General features: G+C 49.3%; 9 protein-coding genes and 2 non-coding genes across 11 annotated transcripts; 5 read left to right on the forward strand and 6 right to left on the reverse strand.

The window, feature by feature from the left end:
* Window positions 1-46: 46 nt before the first annotated feature.
* Window positions 47-1,108, reverse strand: YALI1_C27229g (uncharacterized protein; the record flags this gene model as incomplete). The annotated part of the gene is made up of 1 exon (XM_502030.3): window positions 47-1,108. One exon carries the CDS (start codon window positions 1,106-1,108, stop codon window positions 47-49), a length of 1,062 nt encoding a protein of 353 aa, XP_502030.1.
* A 1,825-nt stretch (window positions 1,109-2,933) lies between these two features.
* YALI1_C27286t (uncharacterized protein) lies at window positions 2,934-6,836 on the reverse strand (the record flags this gene model as incomplete). Its single annotated transcript, XM_068282479.1, has 1 exon — window positions 2,934-6,836. One exon carries the CDS (start codon window positions 6,834-6,836, stop codon window positions 2,934-2,936), a length of 3,903 nt encoding a protein of 1,300 aa, XP_068138580.1.
* A 2-nt stretch (window positions 6,837-6,838) lies between these two features.
* On the reverse strand, window positions 6,839-8,983 carry YALI1_C27308t (uncharacterized protein; the record flags this gene model as incomplete). The annotated part of the gene is made up of 1 exon (XM_068282480.1): window positions 6,839-8,983. The coding sequence occupies one exon, from the start codon at window positions 8,981-8,983 to the stop codon at window positions 6,839-6,841; it is 2,145 nt and encodes a 714-aa protein (XP_068138581.1).
* Window positions 8,984-11,215: 2,232 nt separating this feature from the next.
* Window positions 11,216-11,938, forward strand: YALI1_C27330g (uncharacterized protein; the record flags this gene model as incomplete). The annotated part of the gene is made up of 1 exon (XM_068282481.1): window positions 11,216-11,938. One exon carries the CDS (start codon window positions 11,216-11,218, stop codon window positions 11,936-11,938), a length of 723 nt encoding a protein of 240 aa, XP_068138582.1.
* A 61-nt stretch (window positions 11,939-11,999) lies between these two features.
* YALI1_C27350g (uncharacterized protein) lies at window positions 12,000-13,202 on the reverse strand (the record flags this gene model as incomplete). Its single annotated transcript, XM_068282482.1, has 1 exon — window positions 12,000-13,202. One exon carries the CDS (start codon window positions 13,200-13,202, stop codon window positions 12,000-12,002), a length of 1,203 nt encoding a protein of 400 aa, XP_068138583.1.
* Window positions 13,203-14,349: 1,147 nt separating this feature from the next.
* On the reverse strand, window positions 14,350-15,102 carry YALI1_C27369g (uncharacterized protein; the record flags this gene model as incomplete). Its single annotated transcript, XM_068282483.1, has 1 exon — window positions 14,350-15,102. The coding sequence occupies one exon, from the start codon at window positions 15,100-15,102 to the stop codon at window positions 14,350-14,352; it is 753 nt and encodes a 250-aa protein (XP_068138584.1).
* Window positions 15,103-16,429: 1,327 nt separating this feature from the next.
* YALI1_C27382g (uncharacterized protein) lies at window positions 16,430-17,815 on the forward strand (the record flags this gene model as incomplete). The annotated part of the gene is made up of 1 exon (XM_502012.3): window positions 16,430-17,815. The coding sequence occupies one exon, from the start codon at window positions 16,430-16,432 to the stop codon at window positions 17,813-17,815; it is 1,386 nt and encodes a 461-aa protein (XP_502012.3).
* A 218-nt stretch (window positions 17,816-18,033) lies between these two features.
* Window positions 18,034-20,685, forward strand: YALI1_C27398g (uncharacterized protein; the record flags this gene model as incomplete). The annotated part of the gene is made up of 1 exon (XM_068282484.1): window positions 18,034-20,685. One exon carries the CDS (start codon window positions 18,034-18,036, stop codon window positions 20,683-20,685), a length of 2,652 nt encoding a protein of 883 aa, XP_068138585.1.
* An 835-nt stretch (window positions 20,686-21,520) lies between these two features.
* Window positions 21,521-22,390, reverse strand: YALI1_C27442g (uncharacterized protein; the record flags this gene model as incomplete). The annotated part of the gene is made up of 1 exon (XM_068282485.1): window positions 21,521-22,390. One exon carries the CDS (start codon window positions 22,388-22,390, stop codon window positions 21,521-21,523), a length of 870 nt encoding a protein of 289 aa, XP_068138586.1.
* A 972-nt stretch (window positions 22,391-23,362) lies between these two features.
* YALI1_C27452r lies at window positions 23,363-23,457 on the forward strand. Its single transcript has one exon. It is a non-coding gene; the product is annotated as a tRNA-Ile (tRNA).
* Window positions 23,458-23,539: 82 nt separating this feature from the next.
* Window positions 23,540-23,635, forward strand: YALI1_C27453r. Its single transcript has one exon. It is a non-coding gene; the product is annotated as a tRNA-Phe (tRNA).
* Window positions 23,636-23,761: the final 126 nt, after the last annotated feature.

Raw genomic sequence — 23,761 nt, forward strand, 5'->3', positions numbered from 1 at the left:
ACAGAATCTAAATGGTATCGTGAGTTGTCATACGTCGTAGGTATGATCACTTTCGTCCCGGGAAGGAGCCGTAACCAGTGGGAGCAAAAGTGACCAGGTTTCGGTTCAGATACTGAACCTCGGCAGCCACACCACCAGGAGCATCGTAGTCAGCAGTGATGACAGAAATAGAAGAGTAGCAGCCCCACTTGGTGACCACATCTGTCTCATCAGGCAAGAAGCAGTCACCGTTGAAACATGCCCGCAGAGCGTCAGTCTTGAGGTTCTCGTCTTCATCAAAGACTCCACTGGTCTCGTTGAAGATAAGCTTGTAGGTGGCCGCTCCTCGTCCGGTCTGACGGGTGAAGATGGGCTTGGGGTCCACACACTTGCCAGTGGGATCAATATCTCCAACGTTGGGGAGGTTGACAGAAATGCCGACTCCGATGGGAAGCACAGAGGGTCGGCCCTTGGCGTTCTCCAGCAGGTTCTTGACAATGGCAGTGGAGGCCTTGGCGTAGATCTTGTGGGCAGAAGTTTCGGAGTTGGAAGCGTTGGCGTAGTAGGTGTGGTCGTTGTTTCCGGAGAAGGCCACTGCAGGAACTCCTCGAAGAATAGAGGTGTACATGGCTCCCTCGGTTCCAGACAGAGTGTAGACGAAGGGGCCGAGGTTCCAGCCCTCGTTGGGTCCGGAGACAACGAGATCAACAGTAGTGTTGGGGTAGAACTTGGGCAGAGCGTAGTCAAAACCGAACGACACGGCGGCTCCAGGAGTGCCGTCAAAGTACCAGATGTGATCGTCTTTTTCGTCGTGAGCCCAAGAGGGAGCGCCAGCGGGGGCAGTCTGCCACTCGGCTCCCTTGGCCAGAGTAGCATTGGTAGGCAGGTTGAAGGTACCTCCAGTTCCGGACTGTTGCACAGCAGGAGCAAACATGAACACGTTGTAGCCCTCCTTCTTGAGAGCATCGTAGAAGGCCCGAATGTTGGCAGAGGCCCAGGAATCGTCGTTGGTAACGACGATGGTGGTCTTGGAGTTCTCGTGGGGAACCGTGCTGTTGTGGGCAGTAGCGTTGGTCTGGGCCAGGGCCAGAGAAGCCAGACAGGGAACAATGAGAGAAGACAACTTCATTTTAGGAGGAGTAGGCGCTTTGTTGATTGGGCGGCAGTTAGTAGCCATCCAGTGGGGTTTATATACAGTTTCACGGTCCATTTATTGTCCATATCCGGAACCCATCAGGACATCCTATTTGATTAGGCCATCGATTGGTTTCTTTGTCTCGTTTAGTCTCTCTGGTCTCACCGACTAATCTTTTTCATCTTCAGGTCCACCTGCATGTGTGCGTTTTATCTGATCGGATCGTGAAAAGGCATTGACAGAGACAAGACATTGACACAGTAGGGTGGTAGATAGAAATGACTGTTGTCGCCTTTCTATTCATCAATTGAAGTCCAACACGCCCCACTGATCCTGTATTTGCCTACATGCCTCCCAGAGCGAACTAACTCAAGCTCTTCGGAGCTAGAGCCGCAGATTATCAGATCAATCTGCCGGAACTGAGACATGACTCGAGAGAATAAGAGGTGGTTGGGAGCAGAGCAGTGAATCATGGCCCGGAAACTTGGCACGTGTGCAGCTGAGACATTATTGCATCCGTGGGGCCCAGGAACATGCTGTGGTTAGACGCCGTTCCCTATCCACTACGGGCACTGGACGTCGGTGGAGATTCTAGTGAAGGAGGTGTCATTGTTGAGACCTACATCCAAGGTGCATTGAGGTGAGATATGGACATTAGTGGCCTTCAAGTTTCTCCACTCGAGGCGAGGTACTGACCGACACCCAACTCACCCCCGCCCGAGCCCCCGTGTAGCCGGACGCAGAAAAGTTAGGCCATGTCGATCCTCGACTGTTCCAGACCATCTGATTACAATCTCACAAAGTCAATGCCGCATTAGCCGCCGTTGAAAATTAGGCGTTAACTGAATTGGTCGGGCGTGGACTGGGATGGTCGTTGCAAAGCAGTCTTGGACAGCAGCACTGGGGGCATCAGTCAGTCAAATTACCGGCTGAGACGGCCTTTGTATCAATTGCCAAAGGAGGAGTTGACCTCCCTTTCGTCTTCGCAACAAGTAATATCTTGCAATTAGTACTCACACTTGGTGAGACAGACTAGATGGCAGGCGTATTCAATCTTCGGGACAGTCAACAAGCTAAAAGTAGGCCGAAAGGAGTATCGAAATGACCGCAACAACTCGGTGATCCGAATCTGCTCGTTCTACCTGGTGCGGACATCTACCATCTAACACCATGGAACCGATTAGACATTCGCATAAGAGACAATGTGCATCTATAGACGAAATCGCCTTGTTTTTTGATTGAAAAACAGATGAACAACAACAATGCCAGTCAACAGAAGACGTTATGAAGGGCTAAAGATCGGCAATAGCTACATTTTATGTACTGCAAAGTATCCAAAAGTGGTCTGCGTCGAGGTTTTCACAACAGAGTACTGGTGAACTGCCCAACAGTATGTACATTTTTTTTTTTTTTCTGCATATACATTCATTTAATTATAACTTTGCCGTGAAAGAATAACCTTTGAAATGAATGTACGCTTACACGAATATTACTAATTAAACACGTTTAGTGTCATGGTCCAACTTGGCACGTACCTATTTCCAGTAAAAAAATCATAAAAAAACCTGGTTCAGTCCGTGTTGTATGTTGGTCCACATAGCTTCGCGTGTTTGTTCGTTCATCGGGAAAACGCCACTCCAGTCTCCAGTTCTCTAATCTCAATCCTTCCATTGCCCTCTTCATTTGCATTGCCTTTGAAAACTTCTCCTTGTGGTTCTTCTTCGTCATTGGTTTGGTTCTGCGTCCCCTGTGGTGACTACGCGCCCTGCTACGCTGTTCTCTCGGTGGCCTCGGCCGCCTTTTACGCTTGCTACTGTGTCTACTCTCGCTCATCGTGAAGTGCTGGCGGTTGTCCATCGTAGAAACACATCTGGGCTTCCTTCAGGAATTGAAGCAAACCCTGTTGGACATGTCCCAGGGTGGCGTCGTCCCCTGAGTACCGGAGGGATCTCTCCATCTTCCAGATCCCATAAGCCAATTCCCGCAGATATTTGCGTGTCTTGACTTGTTGATGTTTCCGGGGGGCGTCACTGTTCACATGCCCTGGGAAAGAGGGGAGTACTCCACATTTCGACTCGGTAAAGATCCAGTCCTTTAGAGAGTCCACTGACGGAATCTTCATCCTGGTCAACATGGAAAGAAGAACTTCGCACTTGCAGAAGATATGCTCGTGCAGATCCTGAATGATGGCCTTATCACAGAGCCCGCATCCTGGATTCTTCTTGGTGAAAACGTGGTCGTCAGGGTATCTCCATTTCACGAGCGGAAGTCGAGATATCCGCATGAGGTGAAGAACTTGTGCTTTGTTGGCGTCGGCGATGTAGTGTTTTCGAAGGTCATGCATTACCTCCTGCCAGACCATGTCGTCAGAGATGCCCCCGTAGTCGCTTCGTTGAGTCCACTTCTTCGGTCGTGCAAGTGTGTGTGGGAAGTTTGGCAAGTCGGGAGACGAGGTCTTGTGAAACATGAAGTTCTCTAGAGTAAGTGGTCCCATGCTCCACCGGAGGTGGTCGATTTCCGCTGTGGACACCATTCTGACCGGATGGTATCGTCTCGCGGCTGCGATGTCGACGTGTGCTTCCCGGAAAGATTCTGCTGCTCTCACGTTCACCTGGTTTCGTTCCCAGATTCTGTGATTAACTGTGTCTGTTGTAGAGGGCTCGTGATCTTCTCGAGGGTTGGCATGTTCCGCGGTGAGGGGCTTGTTGAGCTCGAAAGAAGCTCTGATTGCGTCTCGCATGGTGGGGGAGGCTGCGTAGCCCCAAGCTTGGCCTGTCGGAAAGCGGCAGTCGACGCGCTGGTGTGGCTTTTCCTGTGTGAGACTGTGAGTTCTGCTGTAGAACTGGAAGGTGCAGTCCCAAAGGGCCGGCGATGAGCCATGGAAGAACCTGTAAGCCCGAGCGGCCTTCAGGCACACCATGAAACGTCCCATGTCCCGCAGGTTCAGTCCTCCTCTGCCTACCGGAGTTTGGATGAAACCATTGCTGAAGGTTTTGCGTGTTTTGTCGGGTGATAATTTGTTGATCTTGTCGCACGCTAGTTCGTTCAGCTCTCGGATGAAGGTGTTGTCGATCTGGCTGACGTAGGGTCCAAGGAAATTCAGTTTCGAGAAGAAGTAGATGTTGATCATCCACGCCTTGCTGTAATAGGGGAGACCCCATAGTGAAAGGCGTCGCAGCGACTCCTTGAGGTCCTCCTTGATCTGAGCGTAGTGCGTGTCCAACCTTTCGCGATTTCCGAAGTGTACTCCGAGGTACCGGAAAATGTTGTCAGATGTCCGGAGCGTCGGGGCCTGTCGTGTGTTGTTGTCGGTTGGCCAGGTGGCGTCAATTGTTCGCTGCCATTCTGCGTCAATAAAGGTTAGTGGAACAAAACAATCGGGGGGGCCGATCTTCTGAAGCACCGTCTTTGACGGGTTTAGTGTGAGGCCTGAGACCCGTTGGAAGAGGCAGAGCACTCTACCAACCGTGGCCACGTCCTGGATGTTGTTGAGGAACACCGCTATGTCGTCCGCGAAAGCCGACACCTTCATGTGTCCAGCTGCCACTGCCTCCGGGTGAGTAGGGGGTTGTGGCGGCCTGTGCCCAGTGGTGTGGTGGTGGGATAGTGGCAGGCCTGGGGCCAGTCCAAACATCTCTCGGTCCAGACGACGCACAAGTGCGTCTACTGCGATGATGAAGAGGGTTGGAGAGAGAGGGCATCCTTGTCTCACTCCGATCTTGATGCGGACTGGGCGAGATAGGACACCTCTGATGTTGATTCTCGTTACTGCGTTCTGTTGTACAGCTAGGATACGGTTGATCATCAGTTCCGAGACACCCACATTTCGAAGCGTCTTTATCACCCAACTCTGGCTGATAGTGTCGTAGGCTTTCCGGAAGTCCAGTGATCCTACGACCCAACCCATGTTCAGCTGGGAGTAGGCGTTGCAAAAATGATCCATGGTGTCGAGATTGTTAGTGATGTGTCGACCCGGTACGAAACCGTTTTGGGCGCCGTGAATGCTGTCCGGAAGAATGTTCTGGATGGCTTTGTTAATGAGCTGTGTGTAGATCTTCACCTCTGTGTTGATCAAAGAAATAGGCCTGTAGTTGGAGATGTCGGCCTGATCTCCCGACTTGTACAGTAGTTTGATGATAGCGGTGTTGCGTTCGGTGCTGATGGGCGAGTCGGCTCCAGCTTCGTTGTAGACGTCCGTCATCAAGTCCCCCAGCTCATCCCAGCAGTCGCGGTAGAACCTGTACGGGATGCCGTCTGGCCCTGGCGCGCTGTTGTGCGTAGACGCCTTGATGGTATCGAAGATCTCCTCCTTGGTAAAAGACGAGTCCAGGCTTGGGTTAGCTGTATTCACCCTCCGGGTTTCTTCGGGGAAGAGGTCTAAAAAGGCGCTGTCGTCGGTGTCGTTGATATCGGCAGCTCTGTCGAAGATGTTGTCAAAGTATCGAGCTGAGATGTCGCAGAGAGAGGAGGTGTCGGTCTTCACTCGGCCTTGGTGGTTCCGTAGGGAGTGGATCTCCATCTGTTGCTTGGATTGTTCGACCCGAGCATGGAGCATCGGGTATGGCTCGTTAGCTGGGTAGGCTTGCCAGTCTGAGGCTGTTGCCATGAGGGCCTCGCGGCGTCTGTTGTCTGGGTGGTTGGAATCTCGAAGTGCGCGGTTTTTGGCTTCCTGTTGGATGGTGACCTTAATGTTTTCTTTCAGGCATTGCAGCTTCAGGCTGGGCTTCAAAGGACCATATCGCTTCAGAATGGATTTGACGTGGAACTTGAGCCAAGCAATGTACTCTGTATCAAAAACCCACCAGGGCATCCTCCAGGTGCCTGGGCCTCTGTCTTGTCGCTGGGTGAGGTTGCCAAAGTTAAAGACGAATTGGACCGCGTGGTGAGAGGACTTCGTGATGTTGTGACCCTGCTTGTTGGTTACCAGTTGTGTGGATTTGATCCACTGTGAGAGTGTCGAAGAGATGTGCAGCTGATCCAGGCGCCTGCCAGCTCCGCGGCTGTTGTTGGTGTGAGTGTAGAGGCCTTTTCTGTGTTTGCTGATTAGAGTGTAGGTGTCTAGTAAGTCCCAGTTAGCTAAGAAGTCCTTAAGGTGAGTCGTCACTTTTTCGCCAATCCTGCCGTCGTTGGAGGCGACCGCGTTCCAATCGCCTGCCGCTATCAGGGGGTATTGGCAGGGATGGAGGCGTAGATAGTCGTCTAGTGACTGGTAGAACTGCCGGTTAGTGAAGGGGGAGGCTCCCTGCTCGTTTGGTGCGTATACGTTGATCAGCGATAGGTGTCTGTCGGTGCCTTTGATGTGCACGTCGGCCAAACACAGTCTGTTGTCTAGGGCTGGGAAGTATTCAAAAACTGTTGTAAAGTTTGTGATGGTGACGTTGTCGGAATAGACTAGCCCCACGCCGACGCTTCTATTAGAAACACCAGCTGTGGAGCCGAGGAGGGTGTAGTGTCTGCCCCCCGGGTAGGGCGAGTTTGAAATGATTTGTTGAGCGGTTTGTAGGGAGGAGTCCACCCAGTTCGTCTCTTGAAGAAGGACGAGATCGGGGTAGTGAGTAGTTCGAATAATGTTTACAATGGTGTCGGGTAATCGGTTAAGCGCTTCCGCCATCTTAAAACCGCCGATGTTAGCCGTGATGACTTTAACATTCGGAGATTTCATTTTGGCCTGGGTGCTCTTACATGGGGCTTTAGAAGGGGTGGTAGTAGAGGTGAAAGACATGCTTACTGGTTCTGCCCCGGTCGGAGCATTGTGTCCACCTCATGGAGAGTGGTCACCCTAGGGGGGTTCGGGGGACTGTTCGGGGGTTCTACAATCTCGTCTACCGAGCTGAGTGTCGCACCGTCGTGGAAAACTTTGAAGTGGCATGTAGACAGGAATGTCGGGCACCTCCCGTCAATGAACTTTGCTACCTCCTGAGAAGGCAGCCAGCAGAGTCTGTTCTCCGACCTGTCCGGGTTCAGGATTTGCACCGGAACCTCGCTCGAGGCGGTCTGGAAGACCGCAATGTGCTTCTTGCCGAGCGTGGTGTGAGAGGGCTCGCCAGAGAAACTGGAGGTGGTGTGCCCTCCTCGGGGTCGGCCCTCGTGGATACTTCCGGGGGGGGGTTGTGTTTGGTTGGTCGTGTTGGGACTGGTGTGGTCGTGGGGAAGGCCGTTGTTGGTGGCCTCGGTGTTAAGCGGGGTAGCGGGGGGAAGAAACTGGGTGACATCAGGGGCTACTTCAGGGTGAGCAAGTGCGTCAGGCTGGGTGTCAAAGCCGTTCATGGATACGTCAGCCTGTTCCGTTTCCTGGTCGTCGGGAACTGTGTCTTCCTCGGAGGCGGGGATGTTGATGGGTAGATTCTGAGTTCCATGCTGCTGGTTCGTAGAGGGCAGCTGGTTAGTTTGCTCGGTCTCTTCGGGTGTGTCCTCTCCGGTTTTGTCGCTCAAGACTTCAAAGTTGTAGTAAGATCGGAGGGGCTTCTGACCGGTGGGTTGGGGGGACGTGTCTCGAGTCCGTCTATGTCTAGGGGACTTAGTGCCGACGGTCTCCCACTGGTGAGTAGCAGGCGTGTGGTGGAACTTGCGAGTTTGGACCGGGGGCTCCACGGTGGATGGGGCATGGATGGAAGCAAGGGCTTTACCTCTCTGTGGGAGGGTACCCTGGTGAGCGCGGGTGCGGAAGATCTTGGGAGTGACCATGTCTTTCTCGGGGCAGGCCTCCCGGATGTGCTTAGTGCTCTTGCACTTAACACAGATGTTATCGCCGTTGGCGAAGTGCATCTTGATCAACTTTGAGCCGGTAAGCCTAGCCTTGGTGGGATCCAGGTTGACGAAGAAGTCGGGGATGGTCTGGGGCAGGGTGGAGCCTAGGAGAGCACGAACTGCGATCACAGGACCCGAGATGTTCTGATGGTTGGCAGAGGTCATCAGAAGGGTGCCACTCAAGAGGGAGGAACCTGGAATGGCCTGATCAATGTCTACGTCGAACTGGTTGAGAATAGCGTTGAGGTGGATCTTGAAAGCATCCTCCGTCTGACGCTCCATCTTCATGTACGAGGGTAGGTTGAAGTAGTAAAGTACTCTTCGTCCAGCAGGGTTAGCCGAGCCCTTCCTCATGATGCGATAATCTTGAGTATTGGCCTCAACAATGAGACTAACTGTCTCCAGAATGACAGCCATTCGTTGTTCGTGGGGGTCAGTGAGGGCGTCCGACGTCAGGTAGTGCCAACCATTTCCCACTTGGTAGCAGTCTTCAGGGTCCTGTTCTAAGTTAATCTGGTCGATCAGGTGGGGGACGATGTCTAGGTTGTGCCTGGACAGGTCAAACTCCGCCAGACCAACCTGACCCTTGATCTCGTCGAACTTTTCGATGACGCCCTCGAGGACACTGATGGTGTCCTTCTCGTCGACTTCAGCGGCGTTATCGAGGTGCTCGAGGAACATGGAGATAGGAAGATTCCAATCAGGGGTGGCGGAGCGGTCAAGAGCTCTTCGGAAGAAGTTTTCCTTGCTGGCTACATAGGACACGTTGAAACGGCCGGAGGTATGCCTACCATTCGGCGCCGCAAGGGGCTCCGAAATTCGCTCCTTGTTGAGGTTGAATTTGAGTGTGGAGGGGTTCGATGTCAGGAGAGCCTTGACTTCGGCCTTGCTCTTCCAGGCGTTGAGGGTGATATTGTTGTCGTTTTTTTTGTCGTTTTTGTCGTTTTTGTCGTTTTTTTTGTTGTTTTCATCGTTTTTGTCGTTTTTTTGGATTTTTTCAATGTCGGTTTGGTTGGGGGTTTCGGTTGAGGTGGCTCCATCACCTCGCGATAAATCAGGAGGTGGGGGGTTCGGAGCGCCCAAGGAGTTACCCGCCGAAGCTTGGGCTTGCGCTGTTTCCATGGTGAACGTTTTTTCTGGTCGCGCTCGATTAATAGCTCTTGATGAACGAACAAACACGCGAAGCTATGTGGACCAACATACAACACGGACTGAACCAGGTTTTTTTATGATTTTATTACCATGTTAGAGCTGAACTGGAAAAGTTACCTAAGGATTCATCACACTTGAGAATTTGTTTAAGTAGTATAATTGAACTCCAGTTGGTTTGAAGGAGAGAAGCATTGTTTAGATATTGATATAGGATAAAATAGAAGAAGACACATTAAGAGAATATATACGGGAGACAGCTGGGGAGAGTTGAATGGCCTTTTTTCAGGACTTTATGTATTGTTGTTGGCGTAATTGGCTGACGATTCAGTGACTGAAAAAAACAGATGTTATTTTTTTTGGCTATTTGGGAATCTTTGTTAGTTGATAACTATGACAGCAATATATAGAGTCATGAGAAGTGGAAAATTCAATTTATAGAACATTTAGCTGACGATTGAGAGAATTGTAGTGGTTCTTGTTGTGGAGCTAAGGGTGGGATTATTAGTTCAGTTACTTGGATTTAAAATTAAATAGTTGAGATTTTAGTTGATGAATAAAAGTTGGTAAAAGTCGTTGAGTCTTTACTGCAAGTGGGTCCAATTCTTCCAAGGACGTTTTATTAAAGTATGGATTGTACTAAGTAGTTTCGAAGTTATCTCCCGCTTTGACCGGACCCCAAATGCCTCCTTCTAGATGACCTGTCTGCCCTTTGCTGTTCAAATGGTGACTAGTGAATGGACGGATAATCTGACTGATTAATTGTTAAATTGGCGAGGTTCATCAGCTGAATTGGAATGATCAATCTCGGGAAATTGAGACATCTATATATATTTATATCTATATATATACAAGTGTTATTGATAATTTAACCTCTGTCATTGTTTGAGAAGGTAAGTCATTTATTGCAAAAAGTTCAGGTTCGGCAATAATATATTTAGTTGGGATTCTCAGCATTAGTTTGAATTTCATGACCCAACTTGTTAGAAAGTTGGTTCCAAAACCTGCGACAGATTCCTTTTTTTCGACATCATACCGTCAGCTTTCCACCCATCAAGGATATACTCTCCAGGGGACCAACAAAAGACCCCCACAGACTCGCAATTCGCCGTCCCTGTCACGTGATAACATTGTTATTCAGCATCCGGTTAGTGATGACAATATATTTGGCGTTCAGGTTTCCCAAAAAGGAAGTCTAAAATGGAAAAGGTTGTGGCTATTTTGGGACAGGAGGGCTGGCGGGTCACGTAAGAGAGGGGCGGCGGGTAGGAGGGAGGGGGAGCTTATCACGTGGTCTCTCATTAACGCGCCGGTCCTGTATTTTCCGTGACGGCCCCGTGTTTTTCTGCCGATTCCGCTCCATCACGTGATCGGAGGTTTTCGCAGACACTGCCCGATCATGTGAGATAGGTTGGGATGTGCGTCTGACATGCGTGCTAAAACGATAAGCCTCCCAGCAAGGGTGAATGCAAGGAAAGTCCCACTACCAAGGCATCTACGGAAGAGCGAGTTGCTAGAGAAGGAGTACGATACGGTCTAACGACAGTGTTACGAGCACCAAATACTTGAGGCAGCGAAACCCATCGACAGACGACCCAAACACAGGCAACCTTTCCGTGTTCTCCACACATTCGGCACACTATATATCGTCATAGGTTTGGTCTCATTTCCTTTGGCGCCAGTGTTGAAATCGACTACAAGTAGTTGGATTGACACGACTGAGGAGCGTTTCTGAGCAAGTTGGTATCGGCAGAATCCTTGCAGTAACAACCTGGTGGCTCTCAACACAACGACTGGATACCGAATCTGTATTTCTTACAGAACAGTGAGTAGCTACTGTATCTATCACTGATAATGTGATATTGAAGTGGAAACATGGTGTATCACATCATGTTATTAAATCTCAAGTTCTCTCGGAAACATGTCAATTCCGCTAACACAGACGAAGCTGACAAGCCATCCCCACACACATATCCCACTCGTTTACTTCAGTGAGTACCCTACTGTACGGCCTTTACACAGCCACACCCTTGTGCCGCGGCTTTCAGACTGGGATCTAACACAGGAACAGGCAAAACACAACTATCACCGCGCACAGACAACTGACAACAGCACGGCCTCCTAACCTAAGACGACCAACCAAAAACACCATCTACTAACATATATTTCACCCCACCATCACCATCTAATACCATTTACACAATCATGCTTCTACAGCTACCCCCAGAACTTCTAATTCTGTGCCTGGTGCACATTTCCGACCAGGACCTCGTCTCACTGTCACACACATGCAAGACCCTGTACTTTTTATCTCACGACCGAAATCTGTCCCATCTCAGATTCATGGTCGTTCTGGAAACTATGCACTGGCGCCTGATTCCCATCAACAGCAATATTTCCGACCGTCACGAAATCGCTCTGACGCTTGTCCAACGGCACGTGATTCCCAAAGCCCACCACATGTTTCTGAGTCCGCATCCCGTTCAGGGTGCGCTAAATTTCCGCAGTTTGCTCAGTACCAGTTTCAGAAAGGCCCTACTCAGCCGAGAGCTCAAGAACCAGCTCCCACGTGACCATCTCATCAAAACAGGCATCATGAAACCAGGTGACAAGGTTAGTGCAAAGGTTCATCGACTCCAGTTCAACAGAGTGGTTTCAGTCATCAACGAGTTCTTCAAGCACTCTTTCAAACGTCCGTCATTCCACACTGCCTGGAAGAAGGGTTTGTTGCGGTACTACGACGATGAGCTCAACTTTGAAAGTGTCGGAGTAGAATTGCTGGCTAAAATGTTTGAAGGATGTCAGATTGGCAAAGACGAGGAGCCAGAGCCCAATTACTTCAAGGTAGCTAGGAATCCACCAGCTAGGGCCAAGGTACTCAAGCTGAAAAGATACTACGAGGAGCTAGACAGGACTGTCTGTGTTTAGTGGAAGTACTGACATACAAAATATGATATTAATTACATTTCTATTATGACAATGCTCTGGTTCAATTACTGACTGGCCATTTGTAGAACCCAGGGCTATTCATATCGTCACGTGCGAAAAATGGAGCCATCTGATAAGAATGATCTTCTAGACTCTGTTTAAACGTTTCTCCACAGTACGACACACCTGTGAGTAGGTCCCCGATCCAGGAGAGCTTCTGATAAGGGAGCACAAAATATCTATCTAGGCCACTAGTTTTGTTTCCCCGAACGTGTGTCGACATTTGGGGATTCATTTTACTGCAACGAATGGCTGGGAAATTGGAGTTCACGGCAAGAACAAAATCTCCTTCGGCGTCAGTGGCTTCCAAATCAATCCACAATCTCAACCAGAGACCTGATTGTACCATAGCGTAAAAGAATCCGTTATAGATCATGCCGAAACTGACGGTGGTGTGGTAGTAGTAGGAGTCTCCGAGTTCCAGGTACATCTTGGGTCCGATGCGTGTGGCTACATCTTGCCATTCTAGAGAGTCCAAAGATGACGCTGGGACAGCTGACGAAGGGACATGATACACTTGAACACATAGAGGCGTATTAATCCCTATGTGTGCATCTTCATGGAAACGGTATGACATAAAGAAGGCACCTGCACCGTTGGGCAGCAGAGTCACCTGGATGAAATCCCACAGGAACTCTTTGTTGGATACCACCCAGGTTCCGTCTTCGTCTTGAGTACATAGACTCTTGTTTGCAATTTGATGTTCGGACATGTCGTGTGTGTCTGCAAAGTGTAGAAAGACGTCGTTCTCTTCTAGAAAAGTGACAGAGATGGAGGGGTCTGAGTGACGAACTTTTGTTTCCCTCGGAGACTTCTCTGGGATCACATCGGTTCCGTAGAGTATGCGTGGTTTGATCAAACTCTTCTCTTTGACTGGTTCTTTGAACCGGCTATCTTCTGGCACACGGATCTGTTCTCTGACAGCCCCTTCTTTGATGGCACTCCATCCACGAAAGGAGTTTTTCGTCGCACGAGTTCGTGAAACTATAGCCAATGCACATCTGGTCCACGTTGTCAGACCGGTTCCGGACTCGTTGAGAGTAAACCAAGGTACCCGTTCAAGCACCAGTGGTTGTGCAAGGCTAACATCCAGGTCGCACCAGGTGGACCAAGTTGCTCGATTCGTCTGGCTGAGAGCCACAGCGGTTTCGAGATTGCAGAAACAGTAAATCCGAGCTAGAATCTCAACAGGGAGGGTGTCCATGGTGATGAGGAGGTGTCAGAGAGTACCAATTAGAGAGTCATCTCACATGCATGCATCATGTGTTAAGCCGCGTTTCATTCGTTTCAGGAGAAAATCTGAAAAAGAGGCCCTAGAAGCAAGAGTCGTCAGAACGTTGGATTACAAAGAGAGAGGGACTCGTAATCTGATTGTCAAGCTCATTCAACGTAGGAGTGAAACTGATGACTAAGATGAATTGTCTTCCGTACTGTACAACACATATCGTACGTACAGTGAGTGTACATGCTGTAGCATTTTAAACACACTATTTATTGTTCAAGCTTATCAAGAAGCATCCCCACGAAACAGAATAAGACTCCCAGCTGCACCTCTCTTCAAACAGTACAGTGCTGTAATCAACTAATCCAACTCGTTCTCAACTAAATCACCCCTCAACGAATCAACTGCAACTGCTGTTATCGAGAGTGGATACGACAGATGAATCCGGGATGGAATTTGACATTAACCGGAAACAGGTCTGTTTAAATTGATACGGTACTCATTGATTCCTGACCACTAAATCCAAAGATATCCCGATTCCGGATACCGCCACTCATACCAGTGTCCACAAGTTCAATTAGACCCTCTTACATCAATTGAAACTTATCGCAAGCACTTGACCTACTAAAACCTATACCCCACAACGGTTGACTCGACCATCCACCCTTGACCACCGCTTCGACCATGTCTTACCAAACATCCCCATGGTATAGACTGCCCAGAAAGTCTTGCTGAAACAACAGTCATATCACTGGAAATGTATCGGCCGATTATGCCAATCATCTGAAACCGATACCGGTGGTAAACCACTCCCATTGCCGGACCTACACACGAACACAGGTCGAGGAAGAGAACACCAGGGATCAGAGGCCACGAAAACCATCTCCGTATGATTTCTTACGTCCCTCATACCTTCCTCCTTCAATTCCTCACCCCCTTATCGGTCGGATCTAAGCTTACATAATCAACATAACCAGATCGACGGATCAATCAAAAGCCATCGCTCTATCCAACTCAATTAACCTCCCCTACACCCCCGTAAACTCCGCCAATATCCATCATACGTCAATTACAATATATACATGCTTCCGTGGGTTTACGTGTCTTCACGTGCCTTCACATGTCATGTCTACTCGTCATCCTCCTCCTTGCCCAGACCGCTGTCCTTGAGCAGCTGGTCAATCTGGTCGGGTTGCCAGATTCGATGCACGACGTGGTCCTTGGCGTCCTTGCTAACGGTGGCAAACTCGAGCTTCTCGCTGGTCAGATTAGTGTTGTCCATGGTCTTGGACAGAATCTTGACGGCGAGCTCGCATGCCTCGGCCAGCGTCATGTCGTCCTTGTAATCCTGTCTCAGTAGGGTCTGTGCACTGGCCTTGTTGGCGCCCATGGAAGTAGCCTTCCAGCCGGAATAGTTACCCGAGGGGTTGGACTGGTAGAGCTGGAACTGTCGGATGTCGTCGTAGCCGGCGTAGATGAACGACACACCAAAGGGACGTAGACCTCCATGCTGGGTGTATCCCTGCTTGACGTTGCACACGTGCTTGACGAGCTGCTCGCAAGGGATCTCCTCGTTGTATGTTCGCAAGTAATCCTGGGCGGACTTTCGGGCGTTTTGAACAAGAATGCCTGCATCTGAGTTGAGACCGGCGACCGCACACACCATGGATTCGTTCAGAGTGTACATCTTTTCGGCCGAGGTGTCCTGCTCCAGCAGCTTGGAGGTGACCTTTCGCTCGGCGGCCAGCACAATGCCATCCTTGGCCAGAATGCCAATGGCTGTGCCTGCGTGTGAGATGGCTTCCTGCGCATACTCGACCTGGTACAATCGTCCCTCTGGCGAAAAGATTGTCGTTCTACTGTCGTATCTTCGGGATCCCATTGTCGTGTCTTTTTGTGTGTGAGTAGAGCTGTCTGTGATGTGCTGTGCTGTGCTGTGATCAGTGGCGAAACTTTGTTGTCGCGGTTGGGAGGACTGGTGGGTGGTTTAGTTGGGAATTGTGAGTGTGGTTGAAGAAGAGTCTATTTGTTGGGAGTTTACAAGGGTTCCGAAAAGTGCGACAAGTAGCTCTTATATAATTACTGCAGCCTCCGCGCAACACGGAAACGGAAACGGAAACAGGCGTCCAGGAATCATGTCATTTAATGTCATTTAATGGTGTGATCGGAGATAACGTTGTTATTGCCGGGAGAGAAGAGGGCCATAATCGGGGTAGTAATACACGAATTGAGGCCGGAGAAGTTGCACACCCACAAACAGACACCCACAAGTTCTGCAGCTACTTATTTAAACCCACCCGCCATGGTTACTTTTTACACCAAACAACTCTCATGGAATCGAAGTTCGCCACCTCGGCTAAGAGATCAAAGTCAATTGATATGCTGCGAAATATCGATATGCAAAGATAATCCGGAGCAGCATGCTCACGTGAGAATATAAAAAAAGAAGTGAGCCACCGTGGAGAGGTTTGGAGGCAACATGACAAGACCTTTTTCAATTCCTCACTCGCTCCTTCTACTGTAACCTCAAATTAGTCGCTATTATCTCTCAAAATTTCTGCCTGACTGGTCTTATTGGAAATCAGACTCGAAGGGCAGCACTCGATCCGGTTCGAAAAAAACAACCAAATCACGTGATAAAAGTCAAAAGGAGGGAATTCAATGCGTACTGTATGTACGGAAGAATACTCTGACTCAACTTTGAGCTCAATTTGCCCCAGGCGTACAACTACATGGACTCTGATGACATAAGCAGAACCTTCATTCTGTACATTACAGCATACACCATAAACATCATCTAGAGAGACCAAAATGTATATTTTACTGGCATTGACAGATAGAATGCAAACCATACTATACTGTTTATATGTTTGGATTGCCCATGTTGGCATTAGTGGAGATCTGGGTGCCTACAGTTTGTCTGAGACACTGTGTTTCCCAAGTCCAAAGCTCTAAATCTGTTGGAGAGTCAGTCTGGAATATTTACCTTTGCATTACTAATACCATTGGATTACAAAGTTCATGGGTACTTTTCCTTCCCCTCTTGTTTTCCTTCACCTCTTGTTTTCCACATCTTGAATACTTCTCTATCATTCTCCACCATTATCGCACCATCAACCATACATGCGCCCAACCATGCATGATAAATGCATGCCAAAACACCATACAAAATTCCATCCTCATCACTAACCATCACAGCATCGAGCGCCATGAGCAAGCGCCAGAATGACTCCAATCTGCCGAAAAAAGGCCCACATCGACCTCACAAACGACACAAGCCCGGCGAGTCACGTGACAGACCGCGATTCAAGATCCCACTCATTGAAAATTGGCTGCTGATTTTCTTGCGGTCTGGAAAGCACTTCTTTTACAACAAGGAGACGAAACAATCGGCGTGGGAGGCACCGGACCACGTGGATGACTTTCTCTACAATAATGTAGATCAGAATTTGGTTCTTGTGCTTCTAGCGCGTGCCAGAGGATTACGGAAGAAGGATGATGTTTACTGGCGTGTTGGAGAGGATACTCTCTACCAGCGACTGAGGCTTTCTGGGGTCGACAATGCAATGTCGAAAGTTGTTTCCGCCAAGATTGAGACACCGTCCCAAACTTCCCAACTGGAAACTTCAACTGTGGAGAGTGCCGAAGGTGCAGCAGAGTCAGCATCTGTTGGTATGGAGGCACATGAATCGGATTCAGAGGAGTTTTCTTCATCGGACGAATCTGAAGGAGAAAACAACGGTATTGATTTCTCTGCTCTTCTGAGTGAGGATGAGGAGGGAATGGAAATCAATGGGGATGTGGGACCTTCGGAAGGTGCCAAAACCACTTTCAAGGAGTTGCTGAACGCTTACAATGTCAATCCATTTTCTACTTGGGACAAGGAGTTGGATAAACTGGTTGATGACGACCGGTATGAGGTCTTGGAGACTCGATTGGATAGAGAGAATGTGTTCAACGAGTGGGCCAAGGATGTGATTCGGCAGAGGAAGGAGGCCAAGGAGGCCGAGGCCGGCGGTGAAGATGAGCTTGAAGTTGACATTTCTGCAGCCGAGGAGTTTGTGATGCTTCTGAAGGACACATTCAGAAAGGGCAAGTTTTACGTGGAGTATCGGCGAAAGAACAAGGGAGATGAGCGGTTCAAGGCGATTGATATCACCGACAAAGAGCGAGAGTCTGTCTACCGAGCATACTCCAAGGTAGCTCCCACAAAAAAAAAGGAGCGGGTTACTGCTTTTAAGAAGCTTCTGGAGGACAACAAGGCGTTGATCAATGCGGAGACAAACCTCGGAAACCTGCACACCACCATTTCCAATGACATAGCATGCATGGTGCTTGACATTGAAGAGCGAGCTGAGATTCTGGACGAGTTTGTGTCCAAGCTTACCAGAGGTCAGATTGAGTCGGTGGAAGAGGCCAAGAAGAAGCGACAGGAGAGATTGCTATACGAAAAGAGCAAGGCTGCGCATATCGAACGGAAGAAGGCAGAATGGGGCATTGAAAAGGGCAAGAAGAGGCTGGACAAGCAAAATAGGGATCTGGATAGAGAGGTCCAGAAGCTCGGTATGGGAGGGCTCAAGAGCCAGTTGAAATAGTATTTATAGTAGAACATGGAACCTATTGACGGTGCTTCGTATACGTATAAGTTAACACAAACAGTATTACTTGTACCAATTTTTATTTCAGTTAATTGCGACACTACCCAAAATCGAACTTCTCTCCACGGCAGTTGGGAAACTCTCGTCCACTTCATTCATGCACGGCGGGGTGCACCTCTTATTTTCATCATCACCCACCCTTGGATACATACCAAATGCCGCCTAAACTGTCCTTTCTGGACATGCCTGCGCCGGCCGGGTACGTTCCCGGTCTTGGACGAGGCGCCACAGGATTTTCTACGCGTGCTGATCTCGGTTCAGCCCACCGAGCGACAGATACCGATATCCCAGATGATCCTGAGCGGTTCAGAGACCCTGATGATGCCGGTATTTTGGGCAGAGAGAGCGCGGATGCCGACGACGAACTCGCCGACGAAATTTACGCCCAGATCGATGCTCGAATGGAGGAACGAAACAAGAAACGGCGCGAAATCAGAGAGGAGAAGGAGCGCCAGGAGGAAGAGAAACAGGCCACAATTGGAGGGATGTTTGCGGACGCGAAACGGGCGCTGTCAGAGGTGAGTCACGACGAGTGGCTGAATCTGCCTGAGAGTGGTGACCAGACTCGAAAGAACAAACGAGCTAGAATCGAAGCGAGGGAAGGGCTTAGAAGCTACAACATGAGTGATTCAGTACTGGAAGGACTGAGAGGACGAGCGGAGATTGGCGCTCATGTGACTGAAACAGACGATGGAAGCGTTACTCATATCAAGGCGATCTCAGATGCTCGTGACAAGATTTTGGATCTCAAGCTGAGTGGAAGAGAAACATCTACCAGCATTGATCCGAGTGGATACCTCACATCTCTGAACTCGGAGAACTCGCAGTCAACTTCAGAGCTGGCAGATATAAAAAAGATGACACCGTTTGTTGAATCGCTCATTCGAAGTAACCCCAAAAACGCTGCTGGATGGATTGCAGGTGTGAGATTAGCAGAGCTCAAAAAGAAGCCTTCTCAGGCAATTCAACTTGCTGCTCAAGGATGTGAGAACTGTCCCACTAACGAGGATGTCTGGCTGGAAAGTATTCGAGTCAATGATATGGTGAATGCTCGTATCATTGCTGCACAAGCTGTCAAACGTCTCCCCGAATCGGTGCGTATCTGGGAGGCTGCAGCTGACTTGGAAACTACTGAGGAGGCCAAGAAACGAGTACTTCGAAAAGCTCTCACATCCGTACCGCAATCTGTGCAGCTGTGGAAGCAACTGGTCAACTTGGAGGACGAGGAACATGCCAGATTGCTTCTTAGACAAGCTGTGGTGAGTGTTCCTCTCAGCGTGGACCTGTGGCTGGCTTTGGCTCGTTTGGAGGACCACAAGGCTGCTGAAAAGGTGCTCAATCGCGCCAGAAAGGCTGTTAGAACTGCTCCTGAAATATGGATTGCAGCAGCTCGTCTGAGAGAACAGGTCAATGGAGCACAAAAGGAGGTGGACAAAATCATGAAGAAGGGGGTTTCGGAGCTGGAGTATCATGGACGAGTGCTGTCCCGTGAAGAGTGGCTCACTCAAGCTCATATATGTGAGAAAGAGGATGCTCCGTTGGCATGCGGAGCTATCATTCGCGCTACTGTGGCCCAGGGAATTGATAAGGAGCCAGAACATGTTCAGATTGACACATTATTGGAAAGTTCACGCGATCTTAGCTACCCCGTTACTAGCAGATCGGTCTTGGAATTGGCAACTGAAATGTTCCCTTTTTCCGAAAAGATTTGGCTCACCTGGACTGCCCTGGAGAGGCGTCTCAACAGTGGCGATCAGCTGTGGAGTGTTCTCGAGAAGGCAGTGACCAGCTGCAAAAAGTCTACTCAACTCTGGCTCTACTATATTCGGGAAAAGTGGCACCATGGCAAGTTCAAGGAGTCACGTGAGATTGTGTCACGTGCTTTTGAGGAGGTTGGCCATGCGCAGGAGATTTGGCTGGAGGCAGTCCAACTGGAACTTGAAGTCGGGCAGCCAGACAGAGCTAGAGATCTGCTAGAGAAGGCACGTGACGTTGGTGTCGCACGCGAGACATTATGGGTCCGGGCTGTTCGTCTAGAGCGAGAGCTTGGAAAAGCACCTGCCGCCATTTCTTTGGCTGAGAAGGCTTTGGAGGAGTTTGTTGAATGCGATGGATTGTGGATTGAGCTCGGCAAGGCTAAAACCGAATCATCAGGTGTGCCGGAAGCACGTGATACGTACATCCAGGGCACCAAGAACTGTCCCAAATCTGTGGCCCTGTGGATCTTGCTTGCTGCTGCTGAAGAATCCCGTGGTGTTCAAATCCGAGCTCGGTCTGTGCTTGAACAGGCTGCTCTGATCAACCCTTACAATGAAGAGCTCTGGCTGGCGCGTGTTAGACTGGAATTGCGAGCTGGAAATATTGCGCAGGTTAAGGTCCTCCTCTCTCGAGCTTTGCAGGAGTGTCCCCAAAGTGGACGTCTCATAGTGGAGAGCATTGGACTCGAACCTCGGTCTCACCGAAAGTCCAAACTTGTCGAGGCAGTCAGCAAGAATGAGAACGACGGCTATATTCTCGTGCTCCTGGCCAAATCTCTCTGGTTGCGTAACCAGTTCGACAAGGCATCCAAGTGGCTTACCACGGCTCTGGAGATGGATTCTAACAATGGAGATGTCTGGCTATGGGCCTACAAGTTCTTCTCTGAGCGTGGAGAAGGCGTGGATGAGGTGATTGAGGGTTTCAAACAAGCCGAGCCAACCGAAGGAGAAGTTTGGAGTAGTCTCAAAGATGATATTGGCAACTTTGGTAAGACAGAAGTGGATCTTCTGAAGGAGGGAAGTTCCAAGCTTGACCTTGGAAGTAAGTAACAAAGGCTATGGTAAGGTCACAAGTAGTCATTATTGCATCATAAAACGAATCTTTATTGTGAACATCTCGATTGTATGCTTCTGGGTGTGTCATCTAGATTCGGTGTTTACCGGGTGGACTGAGGGCATATTGTGGAACAATTCTACATTATTTCAATGGGATTTGAACCCTGAATCTAGTCAAATACACCAAATAACGACGATCAATCGAGTTCTTGTTGACTCAAGTGAGTGTTCCACTGTACGCTACATACTGTACTGATAGCTCGTAGTGGTATGAAAGTTCAAGGTCTAGATGGTACAAGTAGGTGTATCATCTTCCACGAGAGCCTAGGTGGTCAGAAGAGTCTCTGCCGTCTCAATGGATACCGCATATCAGACTCAGCAGAAAGCTCCACCTGTGGTAATGACGTCTTAGAGCTCAAACTATGGCGAAAGATTCTTCAGAAGAGATATTGGACCCCGCAGCGGGTGTGAAGAAAATGGTCGACAAAGAGAGTCGACGAATCCTTAGAAACTACAACAGAAGAATACTGATCTACTTGACGTCATCTCTGAATCAATAGTAGACTCTTGCGCAGCGGGGGTGTCAACCGAGGTCCATCGGGTAACAGCATCATAGCGACTCCATTTTCTGTACTGAATCACATGAAACCCACACAGCCCATGCCCACATCTATCATCAACTATATATACATGTTATTCCAAGGTGACGGTGATCTGACCAACTCAGTCACTTGTCACCGGCATCAGGCTTAGCCCGCTGAACGATTGCAACATGCCAATCAATTCAACAATCCATCTGATCCGTAGGCTTGTCAAATTGCCTCCTCAATTACATTCGAGCGAGCAACGAACAAGATGCCAAATGTCTTCGGATGTCGCAAAAGTCCACGTCGTGGGTATCCTCGACCTCTCCCCATCGCTCGACCTGGAACTTGGTTTCCAGACCCACCAGCTCGGCCACCTGGGTGGGGGTGAGCTTGCCCGAAATCAAAAAGGCTCCACAAATAAAGGACTTAGAGGTCAGGGTGGCTCGCTCCAGAGCAGCCAGCTGCCACGGGCTCAGGGTGTAGGCCCACTGTTTCACGGCCTCCTTGTCCTCGGCAGTCTGCCGGTTGCCAAGCAGCCCCTTGTCCGAGTCCATGGACTTGAGGGTCACGCCCCAGAACTTCTCGGCGTCGGCAATTACAGGTCGGAAGTCGTTTTCCTGAGCAGCTCGCAGACGGCCCTGGTAGCTGTCGGAGGGCTCGAAGATGAGGAGAGCGTCGGTGTCAATATAAGGCATAATATCCTTGATGGCGGCGTCTCGCACAGCGGGAGACTTGGAAATGTCAATTGCTCGCGACACCAGCGACGTCAGCGGCACAGAGTGGTTTTTGAGCTTGAGAGAGGGCAGAACCTGCCACTCGTGCATGAGTAGGTGGGCGAGCGGCTTCTTGGTAGCAGGAAGAATCAGATCGTGCTGTCCCATGGTTCGCAGAGACTTGCCCCCGAGAGTCACGGTGATGTTGCCGTTTTCGAGGTCCTTGACAGCCAGCTCTTCCCAGAACCGCTTCAGTCCCTTGACCTGGATCGGAGACACCTTCTCCTTCTTGTCGGGCTGAACCACTCGAGCCAGGCCGCTCATCAGAGGGCCGGCGTTTTCCAGAGACAGGTTGGAGGCGTGCCGAACGGCTTGCTTGGAGATATGTCGCGCCAGCATTTTTTGTAGGCTGTCGTGTATGTGAGAGTGGATGTGTAAGGCGACAGGGTTAGTTTTCGGCCCAAAGTTTATTATGGAAGTAGAAGTGGCAGAAGTTGGTTAGAGGGTCAACTAAATGATAATGATGAGAATTTGGAGAGGATGCTAATCATTGTATGAGTTGCGGAGAATTCTACCCATGAAAATGAGACCAAATTGCTATTAAAAAGACACAAGGAGAAACACAAATAAAGAGCAAGTTTTTCGGGGTGTATTTCAACATCGATTGTCTATCTATTTCCGTAACTTCACTTCAATGCGAGTATCTGAAGAATTTTGCGTGGAGAGAGGATGTGAAAGTAGACTGAAGTCTCAACTATATTCCAAGTATTAAAAGTACAAATATGTAAATAAATAAATAAGCCTAAAAAAACAACAAATACTGCTGATAGGCTCACTCTACATAACTTCTTCATTCAACCAATTGATATCAACCCCAACCAGCATTACATGTATTGAGGAACAGGCAGACAATATCAAGGACGAAAATTCCACTCGTGAAATGCGATACCATTTACAATACCAGGCAGCATAAGAACCCAACCACATACAACGCCGTTTTGATTGAATGATATCGTCTATACGGTCCAGTCTCTCCGGGCTAAACATCATTACATGCTCATGAAGTTATTTGGAGTTGATAGAAGGCATTTCAATACTATCCAGACTCGTTCCTCTCTTCTACACGCTCAACTCGAGCCTTCACCAACGAGAAGGGAGTTGAAAGATCCGGGGTTCTCTACATGTCCATTCTGGTCCTACCCAGGTCCTCCTACCCAAGCTGGTAGGAAACAAAACATAAATGTGTTGGGGAAGACAGAAAAAGTCCATGAAGAGCAAACAAAGGCCTTACACGCCCAAGATCATTAAATTCGGCGGTTTGAATAGTCAAACCTCGTCTTTACTAACTATTCAGCACCGCTGAAAAACAATCGGTCCCTTGGCCCAGTTGGTTAAGGCGTCGTGCTAATAAGAAATAGCAATGCTTTGCAACGCGAAGATCAGCAGTTCGATCCTGCTAGGGACCAGTTATTTTTGGGAACCATCTTTCCAGTCACGTGATGCTCCCCACGTCTGTAGACCTCATTTCCATGCCCCGGAAACATCGCCGGCGGATTTAGCTCAGTTGGGAGAGCGCCAGACTGAAGTCATAATCGGTCTCTACAAGTAATCTGGAGGTCCTGTGTTCAATCCACAGAATTCGCAGTGTTCAGAATGTTCTCGTGAACATTCTTCCTTTTTCACCCGTACTTCTAGGGTGTTTTTTATCACAATTTGTGAATGGACCACCGGCACCATCTTCCAAACCGGAACAACGAGCAAAGCAGGTAC

Source organism: Yarrowia lipolytica, chromosome 1C (assembly GCF_001761485.1).
Source record: "Yarrowia lipolytica chromosome 1C, complete sequence".
NCBI lineage: Eukaryota > Fungi > Ascomycota > Dipodascomycetes > Dipodascales > Yarrowia > Yarrowia lipolytica.